Source organism: Lathyrus oleraceus, chromosome 6 (genome assembly GCF_024323335.1).
Source record: "Lathyrus oleraceus cultivar Zhongwan6 chromosome 6, CAAS_Psat_ZW6_1.0, whole genome shotgun sequence".
In the NCBI taxonomy this organism is placed as follows: domain Eukaryota; kingdom Viridiplantae; phylum Streptophyta; class Magnoliopsida; order Fabales; family Fabaceae; genus Lathyrus; species Lathyrus oleraceus.
The window spans coordinates 443,946,440-443,968,626 of record NC_066584.1 but is presented as its reverse complement, the minus strand read 5'-3'; the positions used below and the strand labels follow the sequence as shown (position 1 = coordinate 443,968,626).

Below are 22,187 nucleotides of genomic sequence, written 5' to 3'. Positions count from 1 at the left end.
GAAAAATTGGAGGCTCTTTGAATGCTCCGGAAAAAGAAATAAAAAGAGAAAAGAAAAATAGAACTCATCAAAACGCACTTGTCCCAATTAAACGACTTGATTACATTTGAAATACTCAATCAGTTGAGTAAAGTTAAAGAGTCGATGTCGAACCCCTGTATATCAAAATAAGCACAGGTACAAGAAACATAACAGGAGTGCCGAGCCCAAACCCCTTGTGTATCTGTTTGTTATTTATCCTACCTGTCCTAAGCCCCGTTACAACCCTAAGTCCTCCAAAAGTGTGTGAATTATGTTTGTGCAATAGAAGTAGAATTTATTCAAAAACTAAGAGTCGATATTGCATACACTGAGTCTTTAGTGCTAACCCTGAGAGATTGTGTGAGATGTATGAAAAGCTTGCAGGTAAAGAGGTGCTGAACTGTGAGGTGTAGCGGATAGTTCGGACTGGGTGGCCAACGTATTGACCATGAAGGTAGGAAACTCGGTGCGAATAACATCGGCTGCATAGTGGTAAAAAAGGAATTTTGGGGTGACCTCTGTTTGTTGTCTCTGGCATCACTTGAGGACAAGCAATGAGATAAGTTTGGGGTTGTGATCGGTCACATTTTAACTTGATTTTCATCATGTTCTCGGCCAAAATTCATCAATGTGGTAACCCTTTATTTTGTGTTTGAGTGTTTGAATTTTAAGTATTTCATAGTTGAGTAGATTTATGCTTATTTTGCTTTTGGTGTTAATTTAAGTTTTTAGATGCGTTTTATGTCGTTTCCATGGTATTGTGCATGTTTCAGAAGTAGTTGAAGAGTCGGAAGTGCCAAGGCAACAGTGGAAGAGTGAAAGAAAAAGAAAGAAAAAATAGAAGGAAATTCCTGGAGCCAAACACGGCCCGTGTCTCCTGACACGGCCCGTGCTGCAAGAAAACCTTTTTCCCATACAAAAACCAGGGGGCTGACACGGCCGGCCGTGTTGCTTGGCACGGCCCGTGTCAGCAGGTCTGAAGGAAAATCAAAAAATAAATAATTGAAGAGCCAACACGGCCGCCCGTGTTGCTTGGCACGGCCCGTGTTGGCAGGTGCGGGGTAGTTTCCGATTTCTTGTTTTCACTCATGTAAGTGATCCCGAAGGGCATTTTTGATTTTTTGGCCTGGCTGCAATGTGTACCACACTATTTAGACCTAATGGAAGGACAAACGAAAGGACGGCAGATATAGAGAACGAGAGAATCAAGATTTTTGGAGAACGGAGATCATCAAGCGCGGAAGCAATTGAAGATCAAAGCTATCTAATCTCTTGTAATGTCTAATCTTATATTTGTACCTTCTTTGAATATTATCATGAGCTAAACCCCCCCAATGCTAGGGGGTGTCCCTGAATTGCTTTTGTAATGAACCTTTTTCCTACAATGTTATGAATGTCTATGTTTTTATGAAATCAATTTGTTATAACACGAGTGTAATGCTTGCCGTATTGGAAAATTAGGTATTGAATTGGAGGTAAAGGAGGTCTGACAAATCCCTTTATCACTGTGTGTATAACAACATCTCTAATTTCTCTTAGGAATGAGGATCTAATAGTGATGATGGGAAATTCTTGATATTCATACATGGGATTAATATTCTTTTGAATGGCTAAGGAATTGGGGTTTAAAATTGAATGTTAATGGTTTCTGGCTAAGGAATTAGGGGAAACTTCTCTTGAGAACCATATTGAATCATTCGAGCATAGATATCATAAATTAAGGATTAAGTTTATTTCAGAGCAATTCATACACCCTTGATCTAGCATGTTTAACTTGTCTGCATTCAAAAATCTCTACTTTATTTCCTTTATATTTTACAAAGCAAAATCACTCTTCACTTACCAACCCAAGGATATTTTGTTCAATTGAATCATTATCAACACTGATAGTTCCTACGCAGTCCTCGAGATCGATACTCAGGATAATTCCTTTTATTACTACATCGGTGAAATAGTACACTTGCTATTTTCCCGATCAATCTTCAAAAAGAAGATGAAAGTCGATGGTACAATTGACAAGTTTAAAGCTAGATTAGTTATCCAAGGCTTCAGACAAAAGGAAGGGATTGATTATTTCGATACCTATGCTCCTGTTGCCCGTATCACTACTATTAGATTGTTGATTGCCTTGGCGGCTATTCATAATCTAGTGATTCATCAAATGGATGTCAAAACATCATTTCTGAATGGTGATTTGGAGGAAGAAGTGTATATGAAGCAACCTGAAGGATTTGTAATGCCTGGTAATGAGCATAAAGTGTGTAAGCTAGTTAAGTCGTTGTATGGCTGAAACAAGCTCCGAAGCAGTGGCATCAAAAGTTTGATGAGGTTGTTTTGTCTAATGGTTTCATTCTAAACCAAGCTGACAAATGTGTATATAGCAAATTTGATACTTCCGGTAAAGGAGTTTTCATTTGTTTATATGTTGATGACATGTTGATCTTTGGCACCGACCAAAATCAAGTTGATAAAACGAAGAATTTCTTGTCATCAAAGTTCTCCATGAAGGATATGGGAGAAGCGGACGTTATTCTTGGTATTAAGATTAAACGGGAGAATAAGGGGATTGTAATTACGCAATCTCATTACATTGAGAAAATACTCAAGAAGTTCAATTATGAAAGTTGTTCTCCAGTAAGTACTCCCATGGATCCGGGAGAAAAGCTTATGCCAAATACAGGTAAACCTGTGGATCAACTCGAATATTCAAAAGCTATAGGCTCTTTGATGTATGCTATGATTAGCACTAGACCGGATATTGCTTATGCGGTTGGAAAGTTGAGCAGATTTACTAGTAATCCTAGTAGACATCATTGGCATGCGATAACTAGGGTATTCAAGTACTTGAAGGGTACAATGAATTATGGATTGTCATATATGGGATTTCCTTCGGTGTTAGAGGGTTATTCGGATGCTAGTTGGATAAATAATGCTGAAGATTCATCCTCTACAAGTGGATGGGTGTTCTTGCTTGGGGGAGGTGTCATCTCATGGGCTTCCAAGAAGCAAATATGTATAACTGGTTCCACAATGGAATCTGAGTTTGTAGCATTAGCTGCTGGTGGTAAAGAAGCGGAATGGCTAAGGAATTTGGTACTAACAAAGTGAAATGGAGGATAAAAATCTTGTAGTTCGTGGTAAAAATAACAAAAGGAGTTTATTTTGATTCATTTTTATGGAAAAATATATTTTTTCATTTTAAGGAGAATACTCAGCTAATCACCCACAAGTGCGAGAACTTTGCATCATCATGATAAGAGTTCCAACTTGGATAAGGATCAATAAGTATGCCACTAGCTCCCACATATGGAAAAGAATTATCATCAATACTATGGAGATAGAAGAATTATAACTCAACTATGGAAAGGACTCATGTCTAATGCCTTGAGAAAAAGTTAAAAAAAAAGTGCACAAAGGGCACAAAATGGTTTGAATGAGTTAAGCCTTTTTAGTCTTTTAAAAATTGGTCTAAGTATGCTTAAGATGGATTAACATTTATTAGAAAAAATATTTTGAAAATTATTTGACAAAAAGTCAAGGTTTATTGGGAAAGTGGTTTAGGTTAAAAAAATAAGAAGGTTTTAAAAAAAAGAGAGAAGATTTTGAAAATTAAAGAAGGGGAGGAGAAGGAGAGACTACCCTAAAGCATAAAGTAAAAGTTAAAGAAGAAAGATCTAACCAAGAGATATCAAGCTTTATGACATAAGTCAAGCAAGAATTTCCCTCCTTTGAATTAAGCCTCAAGCAAGCAAAATAAGCAAATACTAGTCCATGTGTCATATGAAACCAAAGTAACCAATCCAAGTCCTCAAAAGGAAATCCCAAGTCAAAGGTATCAGATGAATTTCAAGGTCTTAAGCTACAAGTCATAAAGCAAAGGTCAAAATCCTAATTCTTGTCCAGATGGTGATCAGAAGTTGATGAAGCTTGATATGGTTGGAGCAATTCAGAAGGTCTCAGAGCTTGGGAATTGTTGCAAAAGTTTCAGAGGATGCCGATGGAGCTAAAAGAATCAAGAAAATGGATTGAAATAGACTGAAACCCAAAACACAATAGTTGAATTTTCTGGAAAAATTTCAAGTAGAAGCAGGGGTTTCTTGGCTCTCCAAAGATTGCAAATGAAGGCAATAGCTTCCTCTATTTATAGGGAATGTGAGTGGATCCAAATATGTGTGGAATGATGTTGAATTCGTGAAAAACGAATTTGATCCAAGTGTGTGAAAAGTGTGACTTGAAACTCCTCAAAACTCATCCAAATGATGTGTTCTAAGTGCCAATTAACTTCTGGAGGTTTATTAAAACATGTTTTGGACCAAAAAACTTGCTAATTTGGCTTGAATTGAGTTTAGTCATGACCAAGAGGCTTTTTGATCCCCATTCTTTTTGTAATGTGTTAACATCATGGCCAAGATCACAATGTGCCAAGAAAAGTTTCATTTGAATGTTTGAGCACAAAGTTATGGTGTGTTGAAGTTGGCATAAAATACTGGTTCCATAACTTAGAAAAATTTGAGTGCTTCATGGTTGAAAATGACTTATAATATCCCAATGAATTCCATGGCCTTCCAAGCATATTTTGACCTCGGTCCTTGAAGAAAACTTGTAGAGGATACTACCAAAGGCATTGTTCAAAAAGAGTAAGCTCCATATGTTAAAACTTGAAGAATCTATGATTTCTGAAAGTTGGAAAAAAGTCACTTAAAAATATGTCAAATTTCACCAAGTCCACATTTGACCTATAATGTCTCCAAAATTTTGATGATCCTTCAAGAATAATTGACTCTTATCATGTAAAGAGAAGTTATAGAGGATGTTGAGAAGAGTCATATGAAAAAAGAGGAATTAAAAAATGTTGAGAATTGAAGGAGTTGAGATCCTTGGAACCTTGACCTCAAAATGTTGACTTTTAGGCCAAACCACTTGGAACAAGCTTGTGCATTTGGATTTTTCTTGCATTTAAAAGCACATGGGTGATCATATGAACTCAAGATAAGGTGTCCTTGATGGTCTCTTGATTAAATTTCTCAAAGCTTGAAGTTGCTTGTTGAAGAAGGCATGGAAATAAACACATGAACCTTTGACTTTTCTTGAAAAGTAAGCAATTAAACTTTGAGATGCTCTTGATTTAAATGCCCTACCTTGCAGAATAAACTTAATGGAAACAAGATATAATTTTGGTATTTTGATTAGTGGTTAGATAAATAATAAACACAAAAGTAAAACATCAAGAGGTGCTTGGTGATCCCTGCAAGAAGCAAACCCAAAGATGCATAAGGGAAGGGCCAAGATGTGACCTTGTATGCAAAAGATTCAAATGAGTTGTGAGATCTTAGGGTTAAAAATTAGGATATGACAGTACTGACAATATCAATTATATAACTATTAAGGTTCTATATTTAAGCATTCCATATTATGCAATAAAATACTACTACAATGATGTTGTAAATCAAAACTAAATATTTTATATTGGAGTCAATCATCAGATTTCAAAGTTTTTTTATGTATTTTATTTAAAATTTTCCCTATTTATTTTTGCTTCTTTTTTTTTTGTCAATTTTTTATTTTATTTTGCTGTCTCTTATTTTGTGTACAAGTTATATCCCTTTCTTTTGTGCTTATGTTTTTTAACACAATTTGATTTTTATGTACTTTTATTTATTCACTTTAAATCATTATAAGATATAACACCTTTATCAAAGAAATCAAAATAGGAATAAACATTAATTATGTATTTTCGTTACACACCTCAACTATTAAAATAAAATACAGCTATATAATATGTTATACAATCAATTGTCAATATTTATGTTAATACATGATAACCATACTTTTCCTCAAAGTAAAAAGAAAAAGAGAGAGAAAAAAGCAAAGAAGAAATTTAATTCGATAATGCTTGTTTAAGAATTAAAATTCATATACCATGTCATAGAAAAAATGAGCTATGTAAAATATTAAAACCGATGGTTAGAGCTACAAAATCAAATATTGAAAGTATTAGCTACCCTAATAATAACACTTATAAAAAACATATTTTATCTTGGATGCGAATGAAATTTTATGTCAATTTTATATGCGATTTTATGTCAATTATATATGCGAGATAATAAATGATAATATGAAAAATTGTCATTTTACTCCTTCTTAAATGATCGAAGGATAAAACAACAATAGTCGTGAGTTCGATCCCTAATGAATTTCTTTAAGGAATTTTTAAATGGCAAAAAGATATATCTCTTTGATTTTGAAATATAGTCGATGAGTAAAATAAGTCTGAGTTTATTATATGCAATCTAAATTGTTTGTATAATTTAGCTATAGTTAAATATATAAATTTTCGAATTGGTTTATAAAATAATTATATGAACAATTATATTTGAAGAAAAATTTACATTAATTAATAAATTTTGGACATTTTAGTTGACTATATATTCAAAGAAAGACTGAACGAAACAATTGAATGTATAAATATGTTATACAATCAATTGTCAATATTTATGAGATAATAAAAAAATATTTTAGGACCAATTTAAATGTACAGATACATGTCACCTATATACTGTACTTCTCTACAATGAAAATAATATATCTCACGTATTATCTTATTTATCTATATGGTATCATAAACCCTATAAACTTCATTGATTATACGATAAATCATGACTTCCAACTCCATGAAACTTCACCTCTATAGAATGGAACATGTATTTTGATAAAATTATTTTCTTTCAACTTTTTCTCTTTGGCAAAGCCAAGTTAACTCATAATGTACTTGCATGAAATGCATAAACTGTATCAATGGAAAAACTACCCTACATGTTTAGCACCATTTTTGGTTACTCAACCACAAATCCAACTTATGAGGATTGGTTTCAAAATTATAAACTCAATGTTATTTTTCTCATTGCTTCTATGAATGAGCGTGACAATGTTGCATTCTCCTTATATCCATAAATGAGCTCCACAGGGTTTCCTTCTTGTCTTAGGACACTGCTTTCTAATTATGGCCGGCGATTAAGGAGAAACATTCAAATCCATCACAATCTCATGTGATTTCCCTCAAAAATCAATAGCAAAAAACAGTCAAGAGCTCTCAAATCCTCATCGAATTCTTATTTTAGTTCATACAAGTTAATGATCTTGGATGCCACCATGTCTGATGATTATATTACTATTTACTTCTTAAATATAGTGGATCTAAGTATCGAGACAATATTGCGTCCGTTAGAACTAGATAACACTCCTTCACTTTTGAATATTTACATAGCCATTTAAGTTTTCATGAAGAATTTTTCCCAAAAAAGATGTACATGCAAATGTTATTGTTCCAATGGAAAAATAACACTCACAAATTTATTGGTGTGAAACTTATCAGTGTGAGAAGGTCTTCATAGATAAAAACCATAATATGGAGTGAGTTCCATGTGATCAAAACACTTCAAATAAAGGACCATAAAGGAACCAAGATTACTTCAATCCTCGACTAAATTGTCAACCTCCACATCGACAATTATGTGACTTTCTAGGTCATATACGACTTATGCAAAATATTAATATTAATCGTTGAAGCTACAATATTAACTCTTGAAAGCATGAACTATTCTACTAATTACTAGAATCAAAACATTGAAAGTTAGAGTTAATGTACAAATTGCATGTGTAAAATACTATAATGTGAATGTAACTAGTATGAGATAAACACGGAATATTTTAGAAATAATTTCACCCTACATAAATATGTCATCTATATATTGTCATGCTCTACAATGAAAATAATTTAAGAAAATATCATATCTCACGTATTATATTCTATTTCTATATGATATTATACGCCCTATAAGCTCCATTGAGTATATGATACACCATGGCTTCCAACTCTATCAAGCATCACCTCTCAAATATGGAACACCTACTTCAATAAAGTTATTTTGTTTCAACTTTTTTTCTCATTGCATACATAAGTGTGCGTGATAACGCTACATTCTTCGAGTGTCCATTATTGAGCGCAACATAGTTTCGTTTTCTCGTCTTGCAACGCTGCTCGCCAGTTATGATTGGCCTTTAAGGAAGAATGTTCAGATCCATCACAAGCTCATGTGATTTTCCTAAGAAATTCAATTGTAGAGAAGCTCCAAGGGCTCTCATATCCTCACCTAATTCTTATTTCTGATCATGCAAGTAGCCGATGAACTATTGGTCTAGGATGCCACCATATTTTTCTGATTACTCTCTACGTTTTTAAAGATCTGGATCTAAATATAGAGACACATTTGCATCCATTAGCACTGCAAAATACTCTTTCCTTTTGAAATGTTATTTAGCCATCTAATTGTCCATGAATGATTTTCGCAAAAAGAAGGTACACGTGCATATGTTAGTGTTCCAACAGAAAAATAACACTCAAAGTTTCATGGTTGTAAAATATATCATTGAGGCAGTGTCATGGATCAAACCATAATATGAATCTCACCCCAGGAAATAGATTCAACAAAATGCAGTCAGCTCCATGCCATGCAAATAACAACTTTATCAAATAAATTAAAATAGAAATACATATTAATTATGAATTAGTCTTACACACCTCAACTACTAAAATAAAACATTTCTCAATAATATGTACTACAATCAATTGCCAATTTTTATATTAATAACCCATATTTTATCCTAAAGAAAAAAATGGGAGAAAAAAAGGCAAAGGAGAAACTGATTGTTAATGTTAAAAAATTAAAATTCATATACCATGACATATACAAATGAGCTATGCCAAATTTAAAAACTAATTGTTAAAATTGCAAATCCAAATATTAAAAACATGAGTTATTCTAGTAATTACTAGAATCAAAGTATTGAAAGTGAGAGTTATTGTAAGAATTGCATTAGTAGAATTCTCAAATGTGATTGTAACTAATATATGATAATCAGACAATATTTTAGGAAACATAAAATCATTGTTATTTTTCTCCTTGATTCCATGAATGAGAGCGACAATGTTGAGTTGTACAGAAGTTGTAAGGGTTCTTAAACCCTTCAATGGCTCTAAAAGTGACATTGGATTCTTGAATAAGAGTAAAAAATTACCACGATCCAATAACACCATTAGCATGCTTGATTAAGCAATCCTTAGCCCAAGAAATTCCTATCTCTAAGTTCTCATATTTTTAGCTCCACATGTAACTCATGGTTCTTGAATAAGAGTAAAACATTACCATCAATAAAAACTTCTACTCCATTTGAATTTATTGTTTTGATGTTTGGGGTCCTTCTCCAACCAGTTATGTTAATGAATATGGTTAATATCTTATTTTTGTTGATCATTTCACTTGTTATTCATGATTATGTTCATTAAAACAACAACTAAAGTAGTCAAAAATATTCCCTCAATTAAAAAAACTATTTATCTTTCAAAATTAACAAGTACATCCATTTAAACAAAAAATGAAGTAGTCTCAATTTTTCCTCAATTTCAAAACTATTTTTCTTTCAGAATTATATCACTCCAATGTACACCTTACAGCACATACACATTGTTGAAACATCACTCACACAACTAAGTCATTCTTCAATATCGTCAATATATTGGTGTTATAAATTTGAATTTTTTTGTACATCTCATCAATATAATACTCACTCTTTTACTTGGTCTCGAAAACACTTTTAAACGTCTCCACAACAAAACTCTATCATATAAAAGTTTAAACTTTTTTTTTGGATGCCTTTGTTTTCCCGGATACATCCATATGCTCCAAACAAATTATACTCATGTAATACACCATATGACTTCCTTAATTAACAAAACCCCACCTATAAAATTAAACAGTTTCCATCCATCGCATCGGCCCACACCTACATTAGCACCACAAAATACAAGAAACGGGAAAAAGAGAATTAAAGCAGAAAAGTAAGTAGAGGTAAAGTAAAAGATAAGGGAAAGGAAACAACAAAACAAAGTTTAAAATTATGTTCCAAGATGATAAATGTTGATGTTTTTCAAGTAATTCAAGTGGTATAATCGGTTATTATGGGTGTGTAATCAATTACAGCAAAGTCTAAAACTCAATCAAGTAGCAGAAATGAGGAGTTTTCGCAGGTGTAACCGGTTAACCATTTTGGTGTAACCGATTACCACTGAAGTTGGTTTAATTCGATGCCAAGTGTAACCGGTTACAAGCGCGATACTTTGATTTTTCTGTTGTTTTACTTAGTCAATTCAGTTCTCAATTATATTGTATCTCATGTATAAGTGTTTAGTATGCACACTCATCCAAAGTTAATGAAATAATAATCTCTTACACTCAATTCTCTCTCTCTCTCTCTCTCAATTCTCCTCTCTCACTTTTCACATCCAAAGTTTCTCCATCATTGTTCACCAAACTTATGGTGTCTTGTTCCAACATTTGGCATCAAGAACCTAGTTCAAATCCACAAACTCCTAGTGTGCAACATGAATTATGTCTCCAATGAAAGAATCCTTGCAAATCTACATAGCCTTGATGCGAAGAGTTACGACAAATGGTGTATAAAAAATGAAGGTATTGTTTGACTCCCAAGATGTTCTTGAAGTGATCAAGAATGGTGTTACTCCTCTTGTTCAAAATGCAGCAGAGGCGCAACAAGCAACACATAAGGAAGAGAAAACGGAATACTTTAAAGTGTTGTTCTTGATCCATCAATGTATTGATGGCGACAACTTTGAGAAAGTTGGTGATTGTGAATCGTCAAAGCAAGAGTTGAAATCCATTAAGAAGAACAATACTTGGGAGTTAGTTGATCTACCAAAAAGGAAAGAAGTCAATTGATGTGAAGTGGGTGTTCAAAGTGAAAGAAAATTCCAAGAGTGATATGATCAAGCATAAAGCTCGATTGGTGGCTAAGGGATTTTTTGTAAAGATAAGGAATAAACTTTGAAGAGGTGTTTTCACTGATTGCTAGGATTGAAACCTTTAGGCTAGTTGTTGGTATTACAAATAACCACAATTGGTCTATCTACCAAATGGATATCAAGTCCGTATTTTTGAACGGACCTCTTGAAGAGACGGTATATATAGGACATCCCTATGATTTTGTTGTGAAAGACCAAAAGCTGAAGTTCTATAAGTTGAAGAAAGCATTACATGGTTTGAAGTAAGCTCCAAGAGCTTTGAATAAAAGAATTGATGGTTTCCTAAAGGATGTTGGCTTCAAGAAGTGTGTATCCGAGCATGGAGTGTATGTGAAGACGGATACGAGTGAATGAGTAATTTTCCTATGTCTATATGTAGACGACTTATTGATCATAGGCAGCAATGAAAAATGTATTTCAAAGTTCAAGAGTGAACTTATGGAAGAATTTAATATGAACAACCTTGGCCTCATGACATACTTCCTTGGCATTGAGTTCCACAAGTCCAAAAGGGGATTGCTAATGCACCAAAGAAGGTATGCTCTTGAGATATTGGAGAATTTTGAAATGGAGCATTGCAATGCTTCCATTGCTTCAGCTGAACCAAGGCTGCAGTTGTCTAATAATGAGAATGAGCAAGATATTGATCATACTCAATATAGGAGGTTGATTGGATCCTTGCGTTACTTGTGCAATGTGCGACCGAACTTGGAGTTTAGTATCAATATTGTGAGTAGATTCATGAGGAGATCGAAGGTGTCTCACTTGGAAGCCGTGCATAGGATCCTACGTTAGGTTAAAGGTTCTGCTGGATGCAAAATTCTCTTTCCAACAATGGATACGGGAAGAAAACGCAATTTGCTTGATTTACTGATTCCAATTGGTTCAGAGATAAAGATGATTGAAAGTCTACAACTGAATACATCTTTAGGTTCAGTACAACACCAATCTCAATGTGTTTGAAGAAGGAACCGGTAGTTCCACTCTCATCTTGTGAGGCTGAGTACATTGCCACTTTTCTATGTGTGTGCCAAGACGTATGGCTTATGAATCTATTAGAGGAGTTGCGCAATAGTGAGTGTGAGATTGTCACACTCTTAGTTGACAATGTTTTTATGATTAATCTTGCTAAGAAACCAATTGCACATAGAAGAAGCAAGCATATTGAGGCAAGGTTTCACTACTTCATTGAACGTTTTAGTGAAGGAAGGTTACAATTGGGATATTGCAGAAGTGAGGATCAAGTTGTTGATTTGTTGACTAAGAGACTCACATTTGATGTGTTCAAGAGGTTGAAGATGAGCATGAGCATGATAGACTTGCAAAACTTGAATTAAGGTGGCGTGTTGATATTTTTCAAGTAATTCAAGTGGTGTAACTGGTTATCCCTGGTGTGTAACTAGTTACAGCAAGGTCTGAGGCCCATTCAAGTAGAAGAAATGAGGAGTTTTGGAAGGTGTAACTGGTTAACCATTTTGGTGTAACCAGTTACCACTGAAGTTGATTTAATTCCATGCCAAGTGTAACCAGTTATCCATTTTTGGTGTAATCGGTTACAAGCACCATATTTTTATTTTTCGGCTATTTTACTTGGTCAATTCAGTTGCCAATTATATTGTATCTCGTGTATAAGTGTTTAGGATGCACACTCGTTCAAAGTTAATGAAATAATAATAATCTTTCACCCTCAATTCTCTCCCCCCCTCTCTCTCTCTCTATATCTCTTAATTCTCCTCTTTCACTTTCCACTTCCAAAGTTTCTCCACCATTGTCACCAAACTTGTGGTGTCTTGTTCTAACAATAAAGAGTGATATAGCAATGATTATACAAGAAAAATTCTACTGAGTGTTTTCTCTATCAACACTAAAATTATTTTAAGGGATTGTGAAAATTATAAGAGTTAGAGTGAGATTAGAAATGAGGTATTCAGAGTTATGTGTTCTCAAATAATCAGAAGTTCTTGTTTATTGTAATACATTTGGCCAAGAAAGGAAACATTTTTAGGGTTGAATCTTTTTCATAATTAATGACCTGACAAAATAGGCAAGATTTTGTTGGATCTTAAACATAATCAATTATCAGTCTTCCACGATTGATTATTAACAACTTTTCCCATAATTGATTATTCAAGTGCCATAATCGAATAAAATATGAGTTTTTCTATATAATCGATTAAGTAAACATCATAATTGATTATACTTTGGTTTTAAAGAATCTTGCCTAAGTCAAAGTGATTTTAAAAGAACTTTTGAAAACAAATAAAGTTTTAAAAGGAATTTGAGTGTGTGTGTGTGTGTGTATGTGTATAACCTTATTACTTTGAGAGTATTCTTAATAGGCTTAAATAGTCATTTGGTCCCTGCAAGTTGGCGTTTTTTTTCAATTTGGTCCCTAAATCTTTATTTTTGGACATAATCACTAAATGTGAAAATCATTTTGGTTTTAGTCCATAAAGTAAAAATATACAGAAAAATCTGCAGGTCTTAAATCCGTAGGAAAATTCAAAGGAAAATCCATAGAAAACTCATAGATTTTCCTGCAGATTTTGATTTTAAGGACTAAAACCAAAAAGATTTAACATCCATGGATTATTTTCAAACAAAAGAAGATTCAAGGACCAAATTAAAAAACACACCAACTTGCAGGGACCAAATGACTATTTAAGCCTATTTAATAATACATAAAGTATCTTAGAAAAAATAAAACAATAGAGCATAAGATTACATGCGAACTTTTAGTAGATGAAACTATTTCTTGATAATGTTTTTAGCTTTTGATTCTTTTGCATCCATCAACAGAGACTTATCTTTTTTGATTTGATTTTAATTTTATTCTTTTCTTTATGATATTTATGTTTTTTTTTGTATTCCTTTGTCATCACAAAAAACATGTTTAGACCTATTCAACTTATAAATTCATATTCTCCTCCTTCTTGATGATGACAACACATCTCTTAGGGATGTGACTTTGAAGAGAGATTAAGATGAAATCAAATTTTTGTGTGTTAACTCTATCCAAAAGATATATAGAGTATACACCCTCTGAGACTATAATTCTCCCTATATGATAGAATTAAAAGGAAGGGAAACATATAATCATAAAAGAACACATATAACACGACTTTTTTTACCCTTTTAAAATATCTCCTATTACATTATGAATTCTATGAGCTCTTATTTCTATCCAATATTTATGTAGATCTTGATATGTATATTTATTTATATCTTTGTATTTATTTGTTTTTTCATTTTGATCTTCTTTTTTTTCATTTGAATCTTTGTCTTCAGTTGCTTTCTTGTCTTTTAAGAGAGTTTTTTTTCCAGAATACTCGCACAATCAAAGACTTTTACCTCTACTGCATTCTTGGGTTTAGCTTCATTAAAGGTAATATGTACAGACTTTTATATAGTCAGCCTCATTTGTTATAAATACAAAAAGATTTGAAAAAAGTGAAATATCCAAGAAAGAGACCTTCATCAACTTTATCGTCAAATTTATCATTGTTATCCTTGTTGTTATTAAGGACAAAACATTCTCACCCAAAGACATGGAGGTTAGAAATATTTGGCTTCATTCCTTTAAATATTTCATAGGACACAATTTTTAGAATTGACCTTACCAAAACAAAATTCATTACATAGTAAGTAGTGCTTACTACATCACCCTTGAAATATTTAGGAAGGTTAGTTTTATAGAGCATTGTCGTTGCTAGCTCTTCAAGAGATCTATTTTTCCATTCCACTACTCCATTATTAATTAAAATATTTTTGAATTCCACATTTTGAAATTCACCTCTGTGATCTCTTTAGATAGATGAAATATTTAAACATTTTTCATTTTTGATAAGATTCGCTAATATATTTCACAGGACGTAATATTTTGGCCTTATCAAGACTCAATTCATTATATAGTAAGTAGTACTTATTACATCAACCTAGAAAATTTAGGAAGATTGGTTTTATTGAGCATTGTCGTTGCTAGCTCTTCGAGAGGTCTATTTTTCCTTTCCACTGATCCATTTTTTGTTCTTCTACTCCATTATTAATACAAACGTTTTTTAATTCCACATTTTGAAATTAACCCGTGATCTATTCAGATAGATGCAATGTTTAAACCCTTTTTCGTTTTGGATAACCTTTGTTAATTTAAGAAAGGAAACAAAATTGTCCTTTTTATGGGAAAATATAGTGTCTAGTTATAGCAAGAATAGTCATCCACTACAACAAGTTCATAGTAATTAACACAAAAGTCATGGTTTTGGATTGGCAAAAAAGATCTGTGTAAAATCTGTAAAGGTATATTTGTAAAAGTAACTTGGAGTTAAATGAGGTATTTACTTATTTCCTCTTTTGGCATAGACCAAATTATAGATAAAACATCCTAACTAGACAAAATTCATAGTGTTTTATTATGAAAATTATGATGAAGAAACTAGGAGAGGAATGTAACATAAAGAATGGGGGAAAATCATAGAATACTACAAAAAGCATACAAGTGGTAGTGCATATATATCTTACAGCAGAAGGATTCAACGTCAAAATTCCAAAACACCACAAGCATAAGACAATGGTGCAGTCCTAACTTTCTACCTGAAGTTCAAATTAAATCCAAATACCATATCAAAGACTGCCAAATGCATAATGGTGCGATCTCCCCTCTCAGCCAAGAAAGGAAAGTGTTTTAAGTTATGAAGCATGATGAGGCTAGGGCATATTGTGTTGTGATTACGAGGGTTATAATTTTGATTATAAATCATGTTTAGGGAATAAGGGTCGGATTTTAGAGAGTCTAAGGTGATATTTAGAGCTAAGGAAAGGTGAAAATGAAGCCTATAGTTAAAAACTTGTTCTTCATTATTATAAGTCTTATTATTTTCTTTTTATTTGTAAAAATCGTGCATCCCTTTAGGATGAATGACTAGTTCCCCCAGATTAGGTTCGATAAAAGGATTTTACCCTAAACATGTGATTCAATGTAATTCTCTATGTATGTTTCGTAATGAATTTATGATTTTAATTATACAACTTAGATACATTGGTGTATTTATCAAGGGTGTATTAAAGACATTGAGAGACAAGTAATTTAGACTTCTTGATCCCCATTCTCACATTTTAGAGAGAAAATGTGTGCAACTTTAAATTGTGTGCAACTTAGAGACAAAGAGAGAGGGTGGCAAATGAGATAGAATGAGAACAAAGTAAAAATAAATAATGGATTCTTACCCTTGAAGAGATTTCTTCTCAAGCCCCAAGTTCAGTAGCGGCATTAGACCCACTTCTTTTAATCTCCTTCATCCATTACTCTCTTACTTCCTCAGGACATGCTTAAGGTGGGATTCCTTTCCCTCACTTTTAGCTTAGGTCTCATAGAATGAACTCTATCTTCTTAATCAATGCATGCATGTCTGAATTTTTTGAATTTCTTGTGTGTATCATGATCTCTATGTTAACTGATGTGTTGTTAACCTAAAGTCATAAGTAGTGAGCTAAAAAAAATTAGTTGAGTGAGGATTGAGGGTTGGGTTAGGACTATACTAGTTTTTGTGATGGAAAAGATAATGATAGATATATGGAGAAAAATAAAGAAGGTTGGGCTTTTTACAGTCGTGATGAAGAATTACCGCTTTCCCGTAATCTTCAGTGGTTGCACACTGGAGAAATGATTTGGGGAAAATAATGCAAGGGAATATTACGATTGTAATAAGATAATATGGCTTGCCCATAATTCTTACCGGGCCATGGGTAATCACCATAATTTCCGGCTTAACCTTGATCTCAATGATTGAGTGATGCTTTCCTCTCCTTTGGCACTCAAAGGTGTTTCTTTTTGTTGTAATTGATTAAGATTATGTTTACACAATGATTTTCACTTCATTAAAGGTTAAAGAACTTATGTAAATGGAATCATGCATTCATACTATGACTATTCTGTATTCATTCCTATATATTTGAGTATGTTGTATAAGCTTGAACACTATTACTTTATAGGATGGTAATTGATTTAGTTATTCAATTAGGAACTCTCAAGGTTGAAGTAGTGTTATAACTTTAAGTGGGAATAATAGGGCTCGCCCTGTTAAGTGAGTTCTTTATTTATAAGGTAGGATCTCTAAGTCATGGTAAGTGGGGAACCACTTTCAAACTTTACCCTTACCAAATTAGGACATGTTACACATTAGTAAGAGTAATCAAGAATCACAAGCCATGTGGCATCTTAGTTCATCCAAATCGACTAGTTCATCCAAGATTGTGTTCCAATAGGCTCTAGATGGGATTTCATTCTTTATTTGAATCCTAGTTGATTAGAGATAAACTTCTACTGGTAACACTGCATTGTGTCCATAAGTCAGTCGAAAAGATGTAGAGTTTGTAGCCTCCTTAGGGGATGTTCGACAAGCCCACGAAATTTGGTCCAGTGTCGTATGTCAATTTCTTGGATTTTTCCCCACATGCTTCTTTATTAAACCAATTACAACTTTATTTGTTGCTTCTACCTGACCATTCACATGGGCATAATAAGGCGTAGATGTCAATAGCTTGATCCCTACTTCTTTAGCAAAATCCAGAACCTTTCGACCAGTAAATACTGATCCTTGATTAGTTGGAATGGTCTCTGGGATCCCAAACCTATAAATTATACGGCTTTGGATGAATTCGATCACTGCATCCTAATCAACATTCACCAAAGGTATGGCTTTGATCCACTTAGTAAATTAGTCATTACCCACTAGGATGTACTTGTTATTTTTTGAAGATGTTAGTTGAATCTCCTCAACCAGATCCAGTTCCCAACCTCTGAAGGGCCAAAACTTCACAATATAGTGTAATTCCCTTGTAGGAACATGTTGTATACCCGCATGCCTTTGGCACTCCTGGCATCCTTTGGCAAACTCGATGCAATCCTTCAACATAGTAGGTTAATACATCCCTTGTCGAAACAAGAGCCATTTCATCTTTTGACCTACTTGGTGAGCCCCACATGCCCCACCATGGACATTTGATAGAGCCACATACGCTTAGCCTTACTAAGGCACTTGAGTAAAACTCCTTCAGGCGTCCTTTTAAATAATTCATTTCCCATAAGGGTATAACTCAAGGATCGATACTTGACCTTTTTCTCTGCAGATGTTGTTGAGTTTTCTATGTAACCCACTATTGGTCTTTTCCAATCTACATCCGTCAAGTTGTCGATAACCAATATTTCGAAGTTCTCATCATCTGCATATCCCAACTTGGTTGCTTCCAAATCTATTGGAGACAATCTAGTTTCCATTACCTTCCTTCGAACTTCGATCATATCTTCCAATTTTTCTTTCGAGATCTTATAGCCAGAAGCAATTTGTGCCAAGTCATTAGCCTCCTGGTTCTTCAATCGAGGAATGTGTCTGATATTCACCATTTTGAACTTTCGTAATAGTCGATTTTCTCTCACGAAGTACATTCTCAAATTCTCTTTGACACATTTATATTCCTTCCTCATCTGTTTCACGACCAGTTCTGAGTCACCCATTATTTCGACTCTAGTTGCCCATGACTTTAAAAGAATTTCAAGGGCAACTATCAAAGCCTCGTATTCAACCTCGTTATTCGAATAAGGCCCTTCGATCCTATACTTAAATCTTATTGTAATTATATTAGGGGATATAATCAGTATCCCAATACTCGTTCCATCTTTGTGACTCGAACCATCAAAATACAATTTCCAAGATTCAAGCTCCAAATAGTTTAAGGAACTTTCGACGATAGAGTGATCGACTATGAAGTCTACAACCACTTGTCCCTTCTTGGACTTTAAAGGCACATAAGTGAGGGAGTGTTTTGTCAAGGCGGGTGCCCACTTTCCAATTCGACTGTGCAGAATTGGCTTAGAAAGAATATGTTTGATGATATCAAAATGAGACGAGACATACACGTCGACATGCTTTATATGATATTTCAACTTTGTACAAGAGAAATACAAACATAGACACAATTTTTAAATCATACTACATCTAGTTTCTACATCATTGAGAACTCGACTATGGTAATAAATGGCTCTTTCAATGCCATTCTCATCTTATTAAGCAAGCATACTCCATATGGTTACATCAGATGCAGAAATATACAATCTCATACTTTTACTTAGACAATGAGGTGACAGAATTGGAGGATGAACAAGATACTCCTTGATTTTGTCAAAAGCTTCCTGTTGCACTTATCCCTACTCGAAACCTTCCTTCTTCAGTCGAGGTAGAGGAGAAAAGGCTTGAGTCTTTCCACTTAAGTTTGAGATGAACCTTTTTAGAAAGTTGATCTTCCCTAGCAACGACTGCAATTCCTTCTTTGTCGATGGCGCTTACGCCTCCATAATGGCCTTGGTCTTATTCTGGTTTATTTTGATACACTTCTTGTGAACCACAAAACCTAAGAAATCTCTAGCCTACGCACAAAATGCACATTTGATAGGATTCATCTTTAGACCATGCTTCCTCATCATTTTGAATGACTGTCGAAGATGATCTATGTGGTTCTTTCTTGAGACAGACTTAATAACAATATCATCAATATAAATCTGCATAAATGTTTCTGTAAATCACGAAAAATGGAATTCATTGCTCTTTGATTGGTTGCCCCTGTATTTTTAAATCCAAGCGACATCACCACTCATTCAAAGGTGCTTAAAGCTCTGGGACATTGAAATGCCGTCTTTGGCACGTCTTCCTCAGTAATGAATATCTGATTATACCCAGAGTATCTTTCGAGCATACTAAGATACTCATAGCCTACAGCGGAGTCGAAAAGTATCTCTGCCTAAGGCATTGGATATTCATCCTTTGGGGTCGCAACATTTCAAATCCCTGAAATCTATGCAAACCTTAAAAGTCCCATTATTTTTAATAACTGGAACTATGTTAGAAATCCACTCGACACACCTTGTTGCACGGATGAACTTACACTTAAGAAGTATGTAAACCTCTTTCTTGATCTTCGACAAGATTTCTGGCGCAAATCATCTTGGAGTCTGCTTAATTGGCTTCCTTCCAGGTTTGATTGGCAACTTTAGCTCCACCAATTCCCTACTTAATTCAGGCATCTCGTCGTAATCCCAAATAAAGCAGTCTTTATACTCCTTCAAAAGATGGATCACTTTTACTCTATGTTCTGGGCCAAGGTTGGCGCTTATGTATGTTGGTCTTTTTGTCGTTCCTTCTCGTAAGTCAATTTCTTCTAAAGGATCCTGCACTAGCATTTTTATGTTGGGTGCCAGTAGGTGCCTTTCGAATCCCAAAGGCTCTGCGTCATAGATGGCATTGAGCCTCTGTCTTTTCACTTTGTGTTGCCCCTTATTAGGAGTCTATGGTTAGAAATATATGCCAGGCTCATCCAGGTGCACATTAGCTTCTTTGGCTTCGGTAGCCATGTATTTAACTTCGGCATCTAAAGCCACTTTTAATCTGTTCTCGGATATATTAGCCAAAATCTTTTCAAATGTTTTGGATTCAGACGTAATCACTAAATTCATCTCCCTAGCCAGTTGGCTGGATGTATAATGTCCCTTCAAACTCAAGGTCTTATCCTACAACCTCTCTATCCCAATAAAACCCATAAGTTAGTTGTATATGAAGGGAATAATATGCTGAAAACAGTGGGGTCGAATGCGAAATCAGCAGGTTTACAAGTGGCAATATTTCCCATATTCTTGTAGAACTTGCATCTATCCACATGGTTCACTTCAGACATAAAATAACTCTGATTTGCTTTAATATTTTCCAATATACCATCACTTCTCCATATAGTAATCCTTTGATGCATTGAAGATGGAACTGCTCCAATGTAGTGTATTCACTCATGGCCCAACAACAGGTTGTAATTAGCTTTCTAGGCAATAACCATGAACATGGTTAGCCTCATAATGGTTCCAATTGTAAAAACCTACCTGGAACACCCCTAAGGTACGTCTAATCTTTCCATCATAATTTAACAAGACCATGTTACGGGGCTTTAGGTCTGTGTCACACTTTCCCACTTTCTGCAACATAAAGTGCGACATTAGGTTCACAGCCGCACCACCGTCCACCAGGATCTTATTAATTCCCATATTTTCTACCTTTCCTCTAGTGAAAAGATGTTTAAGACGACTTCTCATTTCTTCGTCCGACCTTTTGAAGAAGGCATTTTGCTCTTCAACACAACCGTTATTCATTACATAATAACATATTGGTCTATGTCTGGCCATTTCAGCTTCCATAAACTCTTCAGACTCCTCCACTTATGTGACTCGATCGAACTCCACAGGCAACACCGAAACTACATTGCAAGGGATATCCAAAGAAGGCTCAGATTCTATATCGAAGTTGTCGATTATCATGTTATCGTCATCCGCTGGTAACTTTGACTTGCCCTCAGGTTCTTTTCTTCGAGCAAGGAACAGTTTCCTCCCCACTGGCCTGTTTTCTTCACCTTTATTTTTCTCTAGAGGCTGGTTAAAACTAGATCCAGCCATTGCCTTTTCGCTAGCCTCTCTCTCCGCCTTTCTCCTCATTTGCTTCTTTCGCCATTGTGACCTGGACATGGGATTCTTACCCTTGTAGTTTTCAGATCTATAAGCTTGTTATTTTGATACTTGAAACTCCCTTCGATAGGCTATCGAAGAGCCTCGACCAACCTTAAAACTTTACCACTTCTCGTGGCCTCTTTCTCTCTTTTCAGTAGGCCTTACCCATTTTCCTCTAGGTGCATCAGCAGTTGGTTTGAAGGTAGCTGGCCTATTTGGTGTGAGTGTCTCTCCAATTCCTTTTGTGATTGGCCATTCGAACACTCTTGATGTTTTCAGCAGCATTCTTGTCGAAAACTGAACTACACCTAGGGCACAACATGACCTCAGACTTCTTTTTCTGGCAGTGGTGGAGGAACTCCGCTAGGCTTTCATCACTCTTGGGGTAAGCCACCCTCACTTTCTCTTTGCTTTGTCGAGAATTCTCTTTGTTAACTTCCCTCTCTCTGCACACCTTGACCATGTTGACTTCGAGGTTGGTGCCATCAATGATCTTCACCTTCTCCAATTTTACCCTAAGGCCCTCAGAAGCCTCGGTCTTGTCATTCTCCTACTTGAAACCCATAGTGGTTTTGACCAGCTTTGTGTTTTTGTTACAGCCTTCGTATGCTTCGACCATGTTGATAATGGTCGGTTCACTATAGTGGGCATCTGCCACCTGGAGGGGGTCTGAGTCGATCTTCATTTGGGACTTCGTCTTGTCCCTAAATCTCAGTCTTCCGTCCTTAATAGCATTCTGCACCAAACTCCTAAAAA

At 34.7% G+C, this 22,187-nt stretch overlaps 1 protein-coding gene across 1 annotated transcript; it reads left to right on the top strand.

Annotated features, from left to right (window-relative positions):
- Positions 1 to 10,541: 10,541 nt before the first annotated feature.
- LOC127096165 (uncharacterized) lies at positions 10,542 to 12,234 on the top strand. The gene is made up of 3 exons (XM_051034775.1): positions 10,542 to 10,719; positions 11,277 to 11,562; positions 11,829 to 12,234. Exons 1-3 carry the CDS (start codon positions 10,542 to 10,544, stop codon positions 12,232 to 12,234), a joined length of 870 nt encoding a protein of 289 aa, XP_050890732.1.
- Positions 12,235 to 22,187: the final 9,953 nt, after the last annotated feature.